Source organism: Scyliorhinus torazame, chromosome 10 (genome assembly GCF_047496885.1).
Source record: "Scyliorhinus torazame isolate Kashiwa2021f chromosome 10, sScyTor2.1, whole genome shotgun sequence".
NCBI lineage: Eukaryota > Metazoa > Chordata > Chondrichthyes > Carcharhiniformes > Scyliorhinidae > Scyliorhinus > Scyliorhinus torazame.
This window is the reverse complement of record NC_092716.1, coordinates 84255626-84268921: the sequence shown is the minus strand read 5'-3', so window position 1 is coordinate 84268921 and position 13296 is coordinate 84255626. Positions and strand designations below refer to the sequence as shown.

The 13296-nt window shown below is 40.2% G+C and overlaps 1 protein-coding gene across 3 annotated transcripts in view; it reads left to right on the top strand.

The window, feature by feature from the left end:
- Window positions 1-12279, top strand: part of ranbp10 (RAN binding protein 10) — a 217261-nt gene extending 204982 nt beyond the window's left edge. For all 3 annotated transcript variants that reach the window (XM_072518333.1, XM_072518331.1, XM_072518332.1), the window contains exons 12-14: window positions 1466-1611; window positions 3644-3755; window positions 4955-12279. In XM_072518333.1, coding sequence (XP_072374434.1) covers window positions 1466-1611; window positions 3644-3755; window positions 4955-5085 — 389 coding nt within the window. In that variant the 3' untranslated portion in view covers window positions 5086-12279. The remainder of the gene's footprint in view (window positions 1-1465; window positions 1612-3643; window positions 3756-4954) is intronic.
- The last annotated feature ends 1017 nt before the right edge of the window (window positions 12280-13296 follow it).

Here is a 13296-nt window from a genome sequence, read left to right as displayed (position 1 = left end):
AGCTCCTGCTCCTGGGTCTTTTGTTCCTCTTTCAGCCCTTCGATCGCCTGTAATATCGGGGCCAACAACTCTTTCTTCATTTCCTTTTTAATCTCCTCCACGCAGCATTTCAAGAACTCTTGTTGTTCAGGCCCCCATATGAAACTGCCACCTTCCAACGCCATCTTGGTTTTTGCTTGCCTTCCTTGCCGTTGTTCCAAAGGATCCGCTGCAATCCGGCCACTCTCCTCTCCTTTTTCCATCCGTGTCCAGGGGGAACACCCTTCTGGTTTACCGCACGGTGTTTTTAGCCGTTAAAATTGCCGTTGGGGCTCCTATCAAGAGCCCAAAAGTCCGTTCCACCGGGAGCTGCCGAAACGTGCGACTCAGCTGGTCATCGCCGCACCCGGAAGTCCTGCCAACTCGATCTTTACCATTCATAGAGCTTTCAACATTGAAAAGCTGCTCTTCAACAGGTGTAGCTGTGAGTAATGAATTCAAATTTCAGAACATATTTAATTTTCCCTCTGGCCTGTCACTTGTACCATGCCTTTTCATCTCTGTTACTCGCTCCTTGCTGCTTTAGGCAATTCACTTGCTAAATGTTTGCACCGAGTCTTCAGGCCAGATACTAGTTACTTCCAGTTGTGCACTACATTTTAAATATATATTCCTCCATTCCGTCCCCACTAACCTCTCAACCCACTCCACTAATTAATTTTGTGCCACTCTTCTCAATCCCACACCTCTAGATCCACCAAAGTATTGGTTTGATAAATGCTTTCTTTTTCCCCTGTCTTCACCTTCCAGGCAACAGCCCCACTGAAATTTTTATATGCCTCATCTCATACACTTGCCACCGAAAAGTGCAGTCTGAGGTCCTCTTTCCCCACCAGACCTGTGCGTATAGCTAACACAGGAAAATATTACCTACATCCTTCAGTTCCCTTTACCATCACTATCCCCATAATTGTTAATTCTCATCTGAAATAGCAAAAGAAAACCGAGAAACAAGCATAAATGAAGAGAAAGGAAAATAAGTAGAAGGCAGAACACAGCCGAAGAGAAGAGAGAAAAAAAGCAGAACAGAGAAAGGCAAGCTGAAGAGTGGAGATAAAACCCTCAAAAAGATCTTATCCTCCAATATACCATGACAAATGCTGCAAATACTAATATTAAGACTTACACGTTGAAGGCATTTGCTATAAGCATTACTGTCACATTTTAGCTAACCTATGACTCGAAAAACAATGCACCAAGGTGTGTGTCTGTGTCGGTACTTAATCACACTAATAACTTGACATTAATTTATTTTAATGTGATCTCTATGATGGCCAAACGCTAAATATTTTGCCACTGGTCCTTTGGCTAAATTAGAGTTGTTGACTTACATGAAGTCCCGATTGTTTTAAAATAAAAGCCTAAAGTTTGTATCATAATGATGGGACTTCAGTCAGTTTTTTGATGATATCTCTCCCATTTATAGAGCACAGCTGCCCTCAGCGCCAGCTCTGTGGAGGAAACCAAGCTGCAACAGAACGCATGATCCAGTTTGGACGGGAGTTGCAAGCCTTGAGTGAACAACTTTGTCGTGAATATGGAAAGAATGCTACACATAAAAAAATGTTGCAGGTATTGCATGTACTATTTAGTTTGAAAGTCCGAGCAGAGAATTAACTTGATTGATCCCATTGTCGACCGTCTGATAAGCAGCTTCTAAAAGATACATGTTTCCCTCCTAAGTGATACAAAATATTCCACTTCATTAACTGTACCATAGATTATTATAACTGTTCTGGAATAATAACCAGCACAATTCTTCATCTGGCTGGCCTGGTGAGAAGTGATTAGTTTGACGGCAAATTGTGGCTGGGATTTAAATTTATTCACAATTGGAAGTCATGCCTAATCTACCAAGAGTGCTAGTTGTCACCTGCTGCATTTTGACTGTTTTGACTATATTATCACAGCATTTGGAAAAGGATTGCATTTGAGTATTTTTTAAACTAATCTCACACAGCTCAAAAAAAAGCCTTGTGACAAAGATGGCTGAAGTGCTAATGAGGGCATTAAAGTTTTTCATCAAAAGACTGTAAACAATAAGTCTGTCAGCTTGTCTCTGTAGTGTGGGTGCCATGGTGGCACTGCGGTTAGCACTGTTGCTTCACAGCTCCAGGGTCCCAGGTTCGATTCCCTCTTGGGGTACTGTCTGTGTAGTCGTCTGCACGTTCTCCCCGTGTCTGCTTGCGTTTCCTCCGGGTGCTCCGGTTCCCTCCCACAAGTGCCGAAAGAAGTGTTGTTAGGTAATTTGGACATTCTGAATTCTCTCTCTGTATACCCTAACAGGTGCCGGAGTGTGGTGACTAGGGGATTTTCACAGTAACTTCATTATTAGTTGATAAGACACCTCACAGCTATTACTTTGGTCCTGGGCATTAGACATGGGTTGTTTGCAGTTTGTAAAAAAGGGGAGCTACGGAGAGGAGCAGAAATGCTCACTGGCAGAAAAGTTTCTTAAACAGATGTAGTTGCAATGGCAAGTTGTCAAACTTGAAAGATTATCAAGAAAAACAAGCCACTAGTGTGGGAAAGTTTACATTTTATTGCCTTTATGCAAGGAAACAAAATAAAGTTACATAGATTAACTAAATGGGTCTAAACTTAACTATTGCCCAGTATGTTCAGATGCTGCAACTTCAAGCAGCTTAACTATTTGTATGTTGGCCTTGTATTTTAATGTTGTGCTCTCACAGGCATCTCTCCAGTCTTTTCAAAGGAAGGCCAAGAAAGCATTTTGTAAGATGGTCAAATAGGAATCATTTAAGCTACTTTGTTTCACAACTAGGAACTTTCAGAGCAGTTATGATTGGATTTTGTTTGGTTGCACCAGTACAAGCTATATTCATGTAGTAGGAGAAACAGTAAACTGGCTATGCTTATCCACTTTAGTGGCTCACCTTGCTTGACTTAAATAAAATAACTTCTAATTACCCTTATGAGGCTGACCAGAGTCTTGCAACTCTCTGTTCTTAACTTTATAATCATGGAGCTTTTCTAACCCTATTTATTTTTTATCACTCTCTGCTAATGACCACTGAGGCAGGCACATGCCAGACAAGCCCAGCTATGACACCCTGGACCAAGAACCTTCAATACAATAGGTTCAGGTGCTGAAATAGAATAATATATTTTCTAGGTTTTTAATTTTTCTAATTTGTGCGAATACTCTTTGTTTTGAAACACAAACATTTAAAGCATTTGGACTTTTTTCTCCCCCCAGATCCTTTCTGAGCAAACAAATATCAAAAATTCTCAAAAGATGACACCCTGAATCTGTTATTTTACATTTTTCTCCATTTGGATCAAGCAATGTACTTATGCATCAGAACATTGTGTCACAAAGAGATGGAGAAAGAGCATTGTTCACGCCACTGACATCTTGATTGCTATATTCCCCATAGCAATGTGGCAATAAAAAGCCAGAATGCTCTTGCATGCTGCAGTCCAGCAACCCTTAGCTTAAGATCAACACAAGGCCTTAGAGCAGACTTTTTTTTAGGATGCAAGCAATATTTATATTTGAGAAAGAAGGTACAAAACGTTGGAGGCAGGAAAAATTGAAGCTGTTTTTGTGGAACAATTTTTTTTAATCTTTCTTCTCCAGGATGCATTTAGCCTGCTAGCATACTCTGATCCTTGGAGCTGTCCAGTTGGTCAGCAGCTCGACCCTATCCAGAGGGAACCTATCTGTGCTGCCCTTAATAGTGCTATTTTAGGTAAGCAGCAAAGTTATTTTTAAAGTATGAATATCTTCAACAGCTTTTGAGTTCTTTTGTATAGTGATTGAGGTCAAAATTAGACCTCATTGCATCAGTTTACAAAGCCCAGTTTCGGGGCTCAGTGTTCCACAGCCGAAGGAAGATGTTCCAACCAGATTGAGTCAGGCTGTTTCTCAGGCAAAAGGGCTGGCCACATATAACAGATATTACAGCCCTTATAATATGGCCATGAGGGACTAAACACCTTTGCTAGCACTCTTCTGCCCTGAGAAATTGCATTCCAATGAGTGAGAAGGAGGCTGGTCTGCTCCACTTCAGATTCTTCGATTTTGCTTGTGGCCACCAACAAAGGAAGTACTCTGTTTTTGGTAAAATCCATTCCTGTGGAGCCAAGAGCACTGAAAGCGTTTTCCAAAATCCATGCTATTTCCAGTCAGCCCAGCCAACATATGAATCCACCCTGTCTGACTCTCCTTCAGGCCTCTTAACACAGTGAAACAAGTGATCAAATCATATATTTTATGAAAGATAAGTGTTTGTCCAGGTCGCAAGAGACTTCTCCTACTCTTCAAAATATCCACTCGATAGAGGGCATATGGGACCTTGGATTAATGTCTCGCCCAAAAGACCATACCTCCGACAGTGTGAAAGGAAGTTGTTGTTTTGAGGGTTTTTTCCTGACACATGCTAGCTAGTTTTCAAACCACCGGGTTAAAATAGGTTAACAAACAAAAATAAATATTGCAACTTCAAGTGATACCTGACCTTGGAATGTGTCACAGCCTTGCGTCAGCTGCTGGTTTCCTGCTGTCTAGTAACCTCAACCCCTAAATTAAGTCGCACATACTAATAGCAACATACTAATACTGTATGTTAGCATACAAAAATGCTAACTGGGCAATGCGGAAACAACTTCCTCATGTAGCATCCAGTGGCTGTGAGGCTAAAGTCAATAGCTGTGATAAATGTTGCTTATTCTCAGCTGAGTTGCTGCATGGAATGCCAGGTAAAATGGGAGAAAATCTGTCATAATCTAATTATCCCCCGTTATGAGTCCTCCTTTTGGGAGGAGAAAGTGTGAGTCAAAACACAATACCTTTGATAAAGAGTAATGAAAATGGCAATCTATAGGGTTTGTTGGGCTGTAGTGATGCAATGGTAAAACCTACCTTGTTTGTTTGTTCTCTGTTGCCTAGAATCTCAGAATCTGCCAAAGCAGCCACCATTGATGCTTGCACTGGGCCAAGCCTCCGAATGCCTCCGACTGATGGCACGTGCAGGGATTGGATCCTGTTCATTTGCCAGAGTGGACGACTATTTGCACTAGCTGCTGTGGCAGTGGAAAGACCTCAGATACTGCCCCTTCACCTCCTGTTCAAGACCGACAACAGCCCCTCCCCTCTTCTCGAAGACCATCGCACTGCCCACCGGACGGGTGCTGACCGATCTATTTTCTTGCCAGCATCCTTGTTACATTTTATCAGGTTACACGACTGAATGCATTGCATTTTGAAAGAGATCATGGGTGCAGTTGTGCACGGTACAAACGTAGCATATTTCTCTTTGATTTCTTAGTCACTGAGCCACCAGTATTTAGCCCTGGAGGTTTTGTCCTGTGCAAGCCTCTGTTGTTTACTGGTTATCATTAGGGCTGTAACAAAACTCACATTTTGAAGCTTTAATCATTTATATTATTTAACAGGGCTCAAATAAAGCCTTAGATTTGTAGCAGCCAATACCCAATGCCATTTTATTCCCCAGCATTAATCATACTGCTTCACATCCAGACCACAGCTTCACGTTCAGTCCCTATTTCCTTCGGCAGAAAACCTATCGACACTCAAAGCTTTTGTATGTACTATTGCCAAAGCTTTAAGCCCCCTTCTCTTTCACCCCAATCCTTTGCCAAAAAAAACACAGATCTTGGTTTGTTACAGCCCCAGTAATCAACCACATTTGGTTTACATCTTTTATATGTTCTACATGTGTATATTTGTGTAGAACAATGCTGCTCATTATCACTTTGCTGTTTGGTTTTGCTTTTCTGCCGTTCAGCCTCTATAATTGCATAGCCATAACTTCCACTTGTTTCTTATTGGAGGTGTTGCTATAAAACCCACATTAGGTCAGATTACAAAGAATGTAGAGTTCGGAATAGCCTCGTACTTTGAGCTCTTGAGTTCAAATCACATTTCAAACTGATGTCCCCATCAGGCCTTCCCTTCCAATTTCAGTGTCACCAATTCTCTATGCCATTTGTCAGGAAGAAATAGAACCGTGTTGGGAGTGGGAGGGAAATAATGGTAGGCAAGTATAATTCGAATGCAAAGCTAATTAACTTTCATGGGGCTGAGGAAACCAAGGCGAATGCTGTTCCGGCAGTTGAAAAAGTATACATTTCAGCAGATTTACTACACAGCATCCTGCATCGAAGGATGTTGATACGTTTTCTTATAATACAATTACGGAAAGTTAGTTGGCTAGTGACTTGTTCCACTGTTACCACAACACTGATTCCACACTTCTAATTTACCACTACAATATCATTAATTGAGCAATCCACTTGGATTTTTTGCAAGCTATTCAAACTTCAAGATAAACCATGCCTGTCTGATCAGTTGCACCTAAAAGTCACACGGAAATGATCATAAAATTATTAGTGTAACATAGGACTAACTCTCCAGGAAAACATCAGGATGAAAGAATTCCAGAGATGAACCAAGACCTTTATTGTGCTGTCGATTCCTGTAGCTGTCATGAATGTCATAAATTAGAAATATAAGTACTTAGAAGTCCATTAGTTCTGTAAATCAGTAATTATCCAAAAGAAGAATGTTGCCCATTGGACAATAAGCAGTGATCATGAATCAAGCAGATTCTGAATAGTTATTCTAAATGATAGCCAGTAAAAACAGAATAGGAACTGGGCTATTTAACTTCTCAGTTGTGAACTGCATTGTGCAACTGTTCACTTAGCAGGGTGGGATTCAAGTGCTAGCTTTTAATCTTTTAAGAAACAAATAGACCATTACCTCCTTGTAAATTTACTTTATATTGGTGCTATTCTAATTCAGATTCAGTGAGTCATTGAGTTAGCATTTGAAGCTAAATCCAGTTCTTTTGTCCCAGAATTAAAGCAGGTATAGTTTCCAACAAATTTCTAAAAAGAAATATGGGAGTCTCTGTAACAGTGCACAATCAGACATTTAGATTGTGCACATTATCGTAAAACACTGCTCCAATAAATGTGAGGTTTAATGCTCAAGGATCGCGTGATCCTGTGTTAATTTACTTGCCTTCCTGCTGTTCATTTGCCCGAGTGCCTGTAACAGAACTTGGTGATCAGAGTAGAACTAGGGAGCCAAAATGACAATATATGTTAGTTGCAGGAAATAATGATGTTCCTAAACACGACTTCAGTGAAAGGTGGAACCACTTTGGCAATACTTGAAAGGTAAGATAAGAAGGAAAATGGAAAGCTTGTGCAAGACCACTAATGTCTGTGAGCAAAGCTAAAAGGCCATCTTAGGGTTCAGATAATGCAATGCCCTCCACTTCCAGGAGGGTTTTTTGTCACATCATGGATGAGAAAAAGTAGTTTTGTATTAATTAAAATTTACCAAACCTCTGCAAAGAATGTAGTGGTGCAGTGTAAGGTGGATTATTGATAAAAACACACTTCTACAGCATCAGCACAGTTGTCATGTGAAACCAACATTTTGCTAAAATTGAACTTTCCTTTTTGGCTTTTAGCCAGCGATTACTTAATGTTACCGATCAACATTAGCATTACAATTCTGTTACTTTGTTTTTAACAATTCATTCCATGTTTACTTTTCATTTGGTTCATTATTTTTCCCCACATGATTTCCCTTCCCGTCCTCTCCCAGCTGCTATTGGACACTGTTCTCTGCCAGGGGACAGCGAAACAGCTTTCCCAGGTCTCTGCCTATTCCACATTCATCTGCCACAGGGGGGTACGCAGAACTGATCTATTATGAAGTCCGACATCACTTTTGCTCAGTCAACCCCTGAAGCTTGTACGGTATGGCAGTGCAGCATGACTATCCATTGCACTGCTCTGTGGTGCGGCATATGGGAAAAATTTGATATTTTTTGGATGTTTACTGAGAATTTTAGTTATTGAATTTTGACCGGGAATTTCAACATTGCGTGGTTGATTTTTTTTTAATGTACATGTTAATATTTAAGCACTTGTGCAACCCATAATGTTCAAATAATAGACTGTTGTAAATGCAAAATCCCTGTTAACACATTGATGTTGCTAAGTTTCAGCTCGTTGAGAGACGCAAGAAACAAGATATTTCTTGTCATCAAATGCCAAGCTTAGATAGGCAGATATGCACCCAAACCTATACACACGTTGAACACAAGCCTGATTGTGGAACAATCCTGCCATCATTCAAAATTAAATTTTGCACCTGTGGGATTGGGATAATTTGATCACTCTAAACTGTTTTTCTCCTCAGTTGGTTTTCCCATGAGGCCCCTTTGATGGGTGTCTTGCTGTGATTGCCTGACTGAAGATGTGACAGGGCCCATCAGTTTGTTCATCCAAGCATGGCCTTGGCTAACAATTAATGAAACTTGCCAATGCTTCTCCACCAAGTCGGGTTTCCCAATGAAGCTAGGATATGAATTTAAGGCAGTGAGATTGAGTCTGGGATGTATGGAGGAGAATCTATTGAGGATATATCAGCAGCTTCTGGAGTTTTTTGCATCACATGGGAATGAGAATTACCAGCTACTCCTTGATTGAGCCCGATTTCATTTGCTGAATAGGTATTGATGTTTTAAAAGGGTTTATGAAAATATGTATGCATAGAGAAATACCTGATCCCCTCAATGTATAGTAGAGCATAAAACAGGATGGACTGTGATTGGAAATAATGAGGGAAGTGGGGCAATAATTCACTGGGCTGCAAGAACCACAAAGTCTTTAGAATTTTAAAGGAAACAACATTCCTATTTAGATTTATTTTTTAATAGGTTTGGAAGCTATTATAAACCATATATTATCCCTGTCAGCTGATTGATCTTGTACACCACTGTTGGACACCCCAAGCAGTTTTCAGTTTTAGGCACCACCAGGTTCATGGGGCATTGGAGCCCTTTTTAAGTTCATCTCTAATCATTTGAAGGTCCAGCTTTTTAAGATGTATGACAATATTGTTTTAGGTGCCCTGATTAGACTTGCCTTAAAGTTAATGCCTTATACTTGGATTTTTCATGGGAGTAGTTAAAAGAGCAGTCTATGGAATTGATCCACAATCTGAAATTTAATAAAAACATTTTCAAAATGATACTGGCAACTGTTCTCCGTTCACAGTTAGGTGTATATTATTGCTCTAGCTTTGTTTGTAGAGGAACTTGATTAAGAGCAGGCTGCATGCATCAGCCATTCTTTGTAGATTTTCCCCTTTCATGATACAATATATTCAGTGATTATGAAGCATTTTATGATCAATCCACTTTGGGGAGGACCGGAATTTCACATTCAAATCTTTGCTTCTGCCTGCTTCTGATTTCCACTACAGCTTAAAACTAAATGTTAAGTGTAGACTGAATGACACCAATACATTCACAGCTGTTGTAGTTTTCAGAGATTGCTGGATTGTTGCTTTCTGAAAGTTAATAGTCTAGATAACGGAACAGGTGAAAAAAAAACTTTTCCTTTTTTAGTTGTGGGATGTTCCATTTAAGGCCACCGTAACCTGTTAACAAACCCAACTTTATTTTGCATTAACTTTAAAGTGAATTTTATCAGTGACCATCTTGAGTGTGTTCTATTTCAGATTCAATTTTGTTTGTGGGGGGGGGGGGGGGGGGGGTGGTTATAGAGATTAATTCAGACATTTCTCTTTCAAAACCGTGTCTCAATTTAAAAAGCATAAAGCTTATGCTGCAAAAGATCAACAATTTAGTTGTTTGAGAATGTAGACACGTTTGTACAGTGTTGTCCAATAATAATTGCTGACTAGCCCCAGCTGGGGCTCCAGTGATGCTACTTTAGCCACATGCACTAAATTAAGTAGAAAATGCCTTGCACACAATTCAAGTAAATGTGAGTGGTTTGTATTTACTTAATATCTACCACCATTCAGTAACTAAGGAAATAAATAAAACACTCAGCAATCAAAAAATACTTTCACATTCTGCTTTTTGTCTTGCCATTTTACCATCAAATTCACAAAGGTTTGGAGTACATGTGCATATGCCATATGAATGAATATTGGGATCACATGTCCATCTCTTCACTGATCAGAATGGAATGGAATTAGCCAAATCTGGATTCTCAATTGGACAGATATGACAAGTGGCTAATGTGTTGGACAATACTTACTTGAAAATTAAACAAATGATTTTTGTAGCGATCAATTCCCAGGCTCTCAGAATTTTTGTGACTGCATTTCCATCAAGACACATTGAACCAGAAACAAGAAAAAATTGGACCAGTTTCTATTGCTGTACAGCTCGCTGTCTGTTATTAACTGATAATGTAAAAATTAGCATGACATCAGACTGCCCTTACTGGAGGTCTGCCTAGACATTGGGAGTCTTGAAGTGTCCTACAATTAAAGAACTACTCTCATTTTTTCTTAAATTAACCGGGCTGTCAGCTAATTTCTTTTGAAGACTAGCTGCTGGTGACCTTTTATCTCTAAAATAAATGCACTCGCCAAACCAGAATCTAATTGCCAAACTACCCCCTCCCCTTTCAATAATAGGAGTCAAAAATAAATTAAAATGGCAAACCAATGGGCATTTAACTGTACAGAACATTGATTTGCTGGCAAATTGCTAACTTTGGAAAGTCTGGACAAATGACATACTGTAATTTAGCAACATGTATTCAGTATTGTATATTTACAAATAATTGATTGACCAGCAACAGCTGTGTTGGAGATAGTGCAACTGTTTGGTCACACTTTCAGCCCAGTTGTCACTGTAAGCTGGAAAACTGTATTGTGTACTCGGTAGGTGTGAATGTGAATGGAGGTGTCATACTATATGACAAGCTACTAACAGCTTTGTGAAACCATGTATTTTCCGTTCTTTTTTAAAATGTCTATCAATCAGTGGTGAGGTTGATGTTGTCACCTTCATGAGACAATCTAAAATGATCATTTAAATTAAAGTTTGATTTAGTTTTCTGACATTCGTCATTGGAAACAATACTAATTTGTATATTGTCTCACTAACATCTTAAGGCTGCAACACCATTTTAAATTTTATTTCTGGCTGCATGTGTTCCGTCCCATTGTGTTTCTCCTTCCCCCTCGACGCCCACCCCTCCCCATGCAGCTAGCTACTCTTGACACAACTCGAGTGTTTTGCTTATTCGGGAGACAGTGCACAAACTCTGGCACACTGAAGAAAAGTGGTATAATTTACCCCTCCTATCTTCTCTTCCTGCCAAATATCCCTAATGAGTTTGGATTCTGGATATAACCAGACAGCAAGGGGCGGCACAGTGGTTAGCACTGCTGCCTCACGGTGCCAAGGAGCCAGGTTCTATCCCGGCCCTAGGTCACTGTCCGCGTGGAGTTTGCACATTCTCCCCGTGTCAGTGTGGGTCTCAACCCCACAACTCAAAAAGATGTGCAGGGTAAGTGAATTGACCACTCTAAATTGCCCCTTATTTGGAAAAAAAGAATTGGGTAGTCTAAATTTTTTTTTTAAATAACCAGACAACAGTTTAGAAAGAGAAGCATGCTGCAGTTTAACAGTAATTTACATTTGCACTCACACACAACCCTGAGGTTGATGCTTTTTGAGTTTGTACAGGCACTTTGAAATATGGGAACAGGAGGGCTCATTTTCCTGATGTTATGAAGTGTACTGAAGCATGGCTTTGATTTTTTTTTGTGTGCGCTCTTTTCCCTTGGTTGGTCTCTGCAAAACTATGCTGATTTTTTAATTTTAATTTTTTTTAGAATAAAACAATACAAATGGTGTGACACTATTTAAAGATTTAAAAGTTCTGTTAATCTAGTAATTCTAGTTTTGTGTACTTAACTGTGCTCAGCTTGAAACTATAGTCATTTTGTTTAAAGGAAGGGAAGGGTGATAATAAAATTTTAAATTCTGTATACAGTATAAAATGTATACATTGTAATTTAATGATTTTCTTTTGTTGCTCCAAACTCAGGTATGATGCATACAATTACAGCATGGAATGTGAAGCAAGCTGTTTCATTTTACCAACACAATACTCATGAACTAATTTCTGCTCCATGCTCAATATCAGTTTAGTTTTGTTATGAATTCAATAAATGAACACACAAATTGTGCACAAGTACAATGGTTGTTCAGTTTGAGCATAGTAAGTATTTGTGAAGCAAAAATTACCCAGTACGAGCATGAACATTGAGAAACTTTTAAAACAAAAGCAAAACACAAAAAAACAAAGTATGTACTAGAAATATGTTAAAGCAAAATGTATTCTGTTGTATTTTGACAGAATTATTTTTATTAAAATACACAGTCATGTGCTAAATTGCTGTTGGATTTTTTAATAACTTCTGCCCATAGATTTTTTGCAGTTGGTCGTGTGTACACTTGGTTAAAATGATGCACATTCAATTCTCAAACCCAGGTCCCAAATGCGGAATGAGTTGCTCTCCTGCAAAGACGGCATGGAGCTTTAATTTTCTTTTTAAATTTTAGAGTACCCAATCCTTTCTTCTCCAATTAAGGGGCAATTTAGTGTGGCCAATCACCTACACTGCACATCTTTGGGTTGTGGGGTGAGACCCATGGAGAATATGCAAACTCCACATGGCTGGGATCAAACCCTGGTCCTAGGTGCCATGAGGCAGCAGTGCTAACCACTGCACCACTGTGCCTTTACCATGGAGCTTTATAGGACAATTCTGAATTTCAGCGGTCGCTTGCCTTTTATTTAAATTGTATTTTTGATGCAGAATAAGTATAAAAAAATGTAACAGTCTGCAGCTCCTTTCACTGAAGACGTTGCTTGGATCATTTAATTGACAGTGAATACAAACTTCCAACACAATTTCCACATTCTGTTAAGATTAAATTTAAATATATATTTTTTCACTGGAGCAGAGGGGATCAAGGAAGATGGTGGTGGCAGGATAATCTAGATGAGGTTTTCAAAATAATGAAAGATTTTGGGGGCGTTTCTCCAATATGGAGGCCAAGTGTTCACGCCGTCGCGTTTCACGACAACCCGAACCGGGCCCGGGCATGACCTATTCTGGTCCCCACAGGGGGCCAGCACGGCGTTGGAGCGGTTCATGCTGCTCCAGCGTTCTTACGTGGCGCCAAATTGGCACTGCGCCAACCCGCGTATGCGCAGTCGGGGCAGCCCAATCCTGAGCATGCGCAGTTGGGCCACGCCATCCTGCACATGCATGGGGAACATCTTACGCACGCCGGCCCCTCACCAACATGGCGGCGGTGTTCTGGGGCCGCGCGCGGAAGGAGGTAGGCCCGGGGGGTGGGGAGAGGCCGGCCCGCTGATCGGTGGGCCCCGATCGCGGGCCAG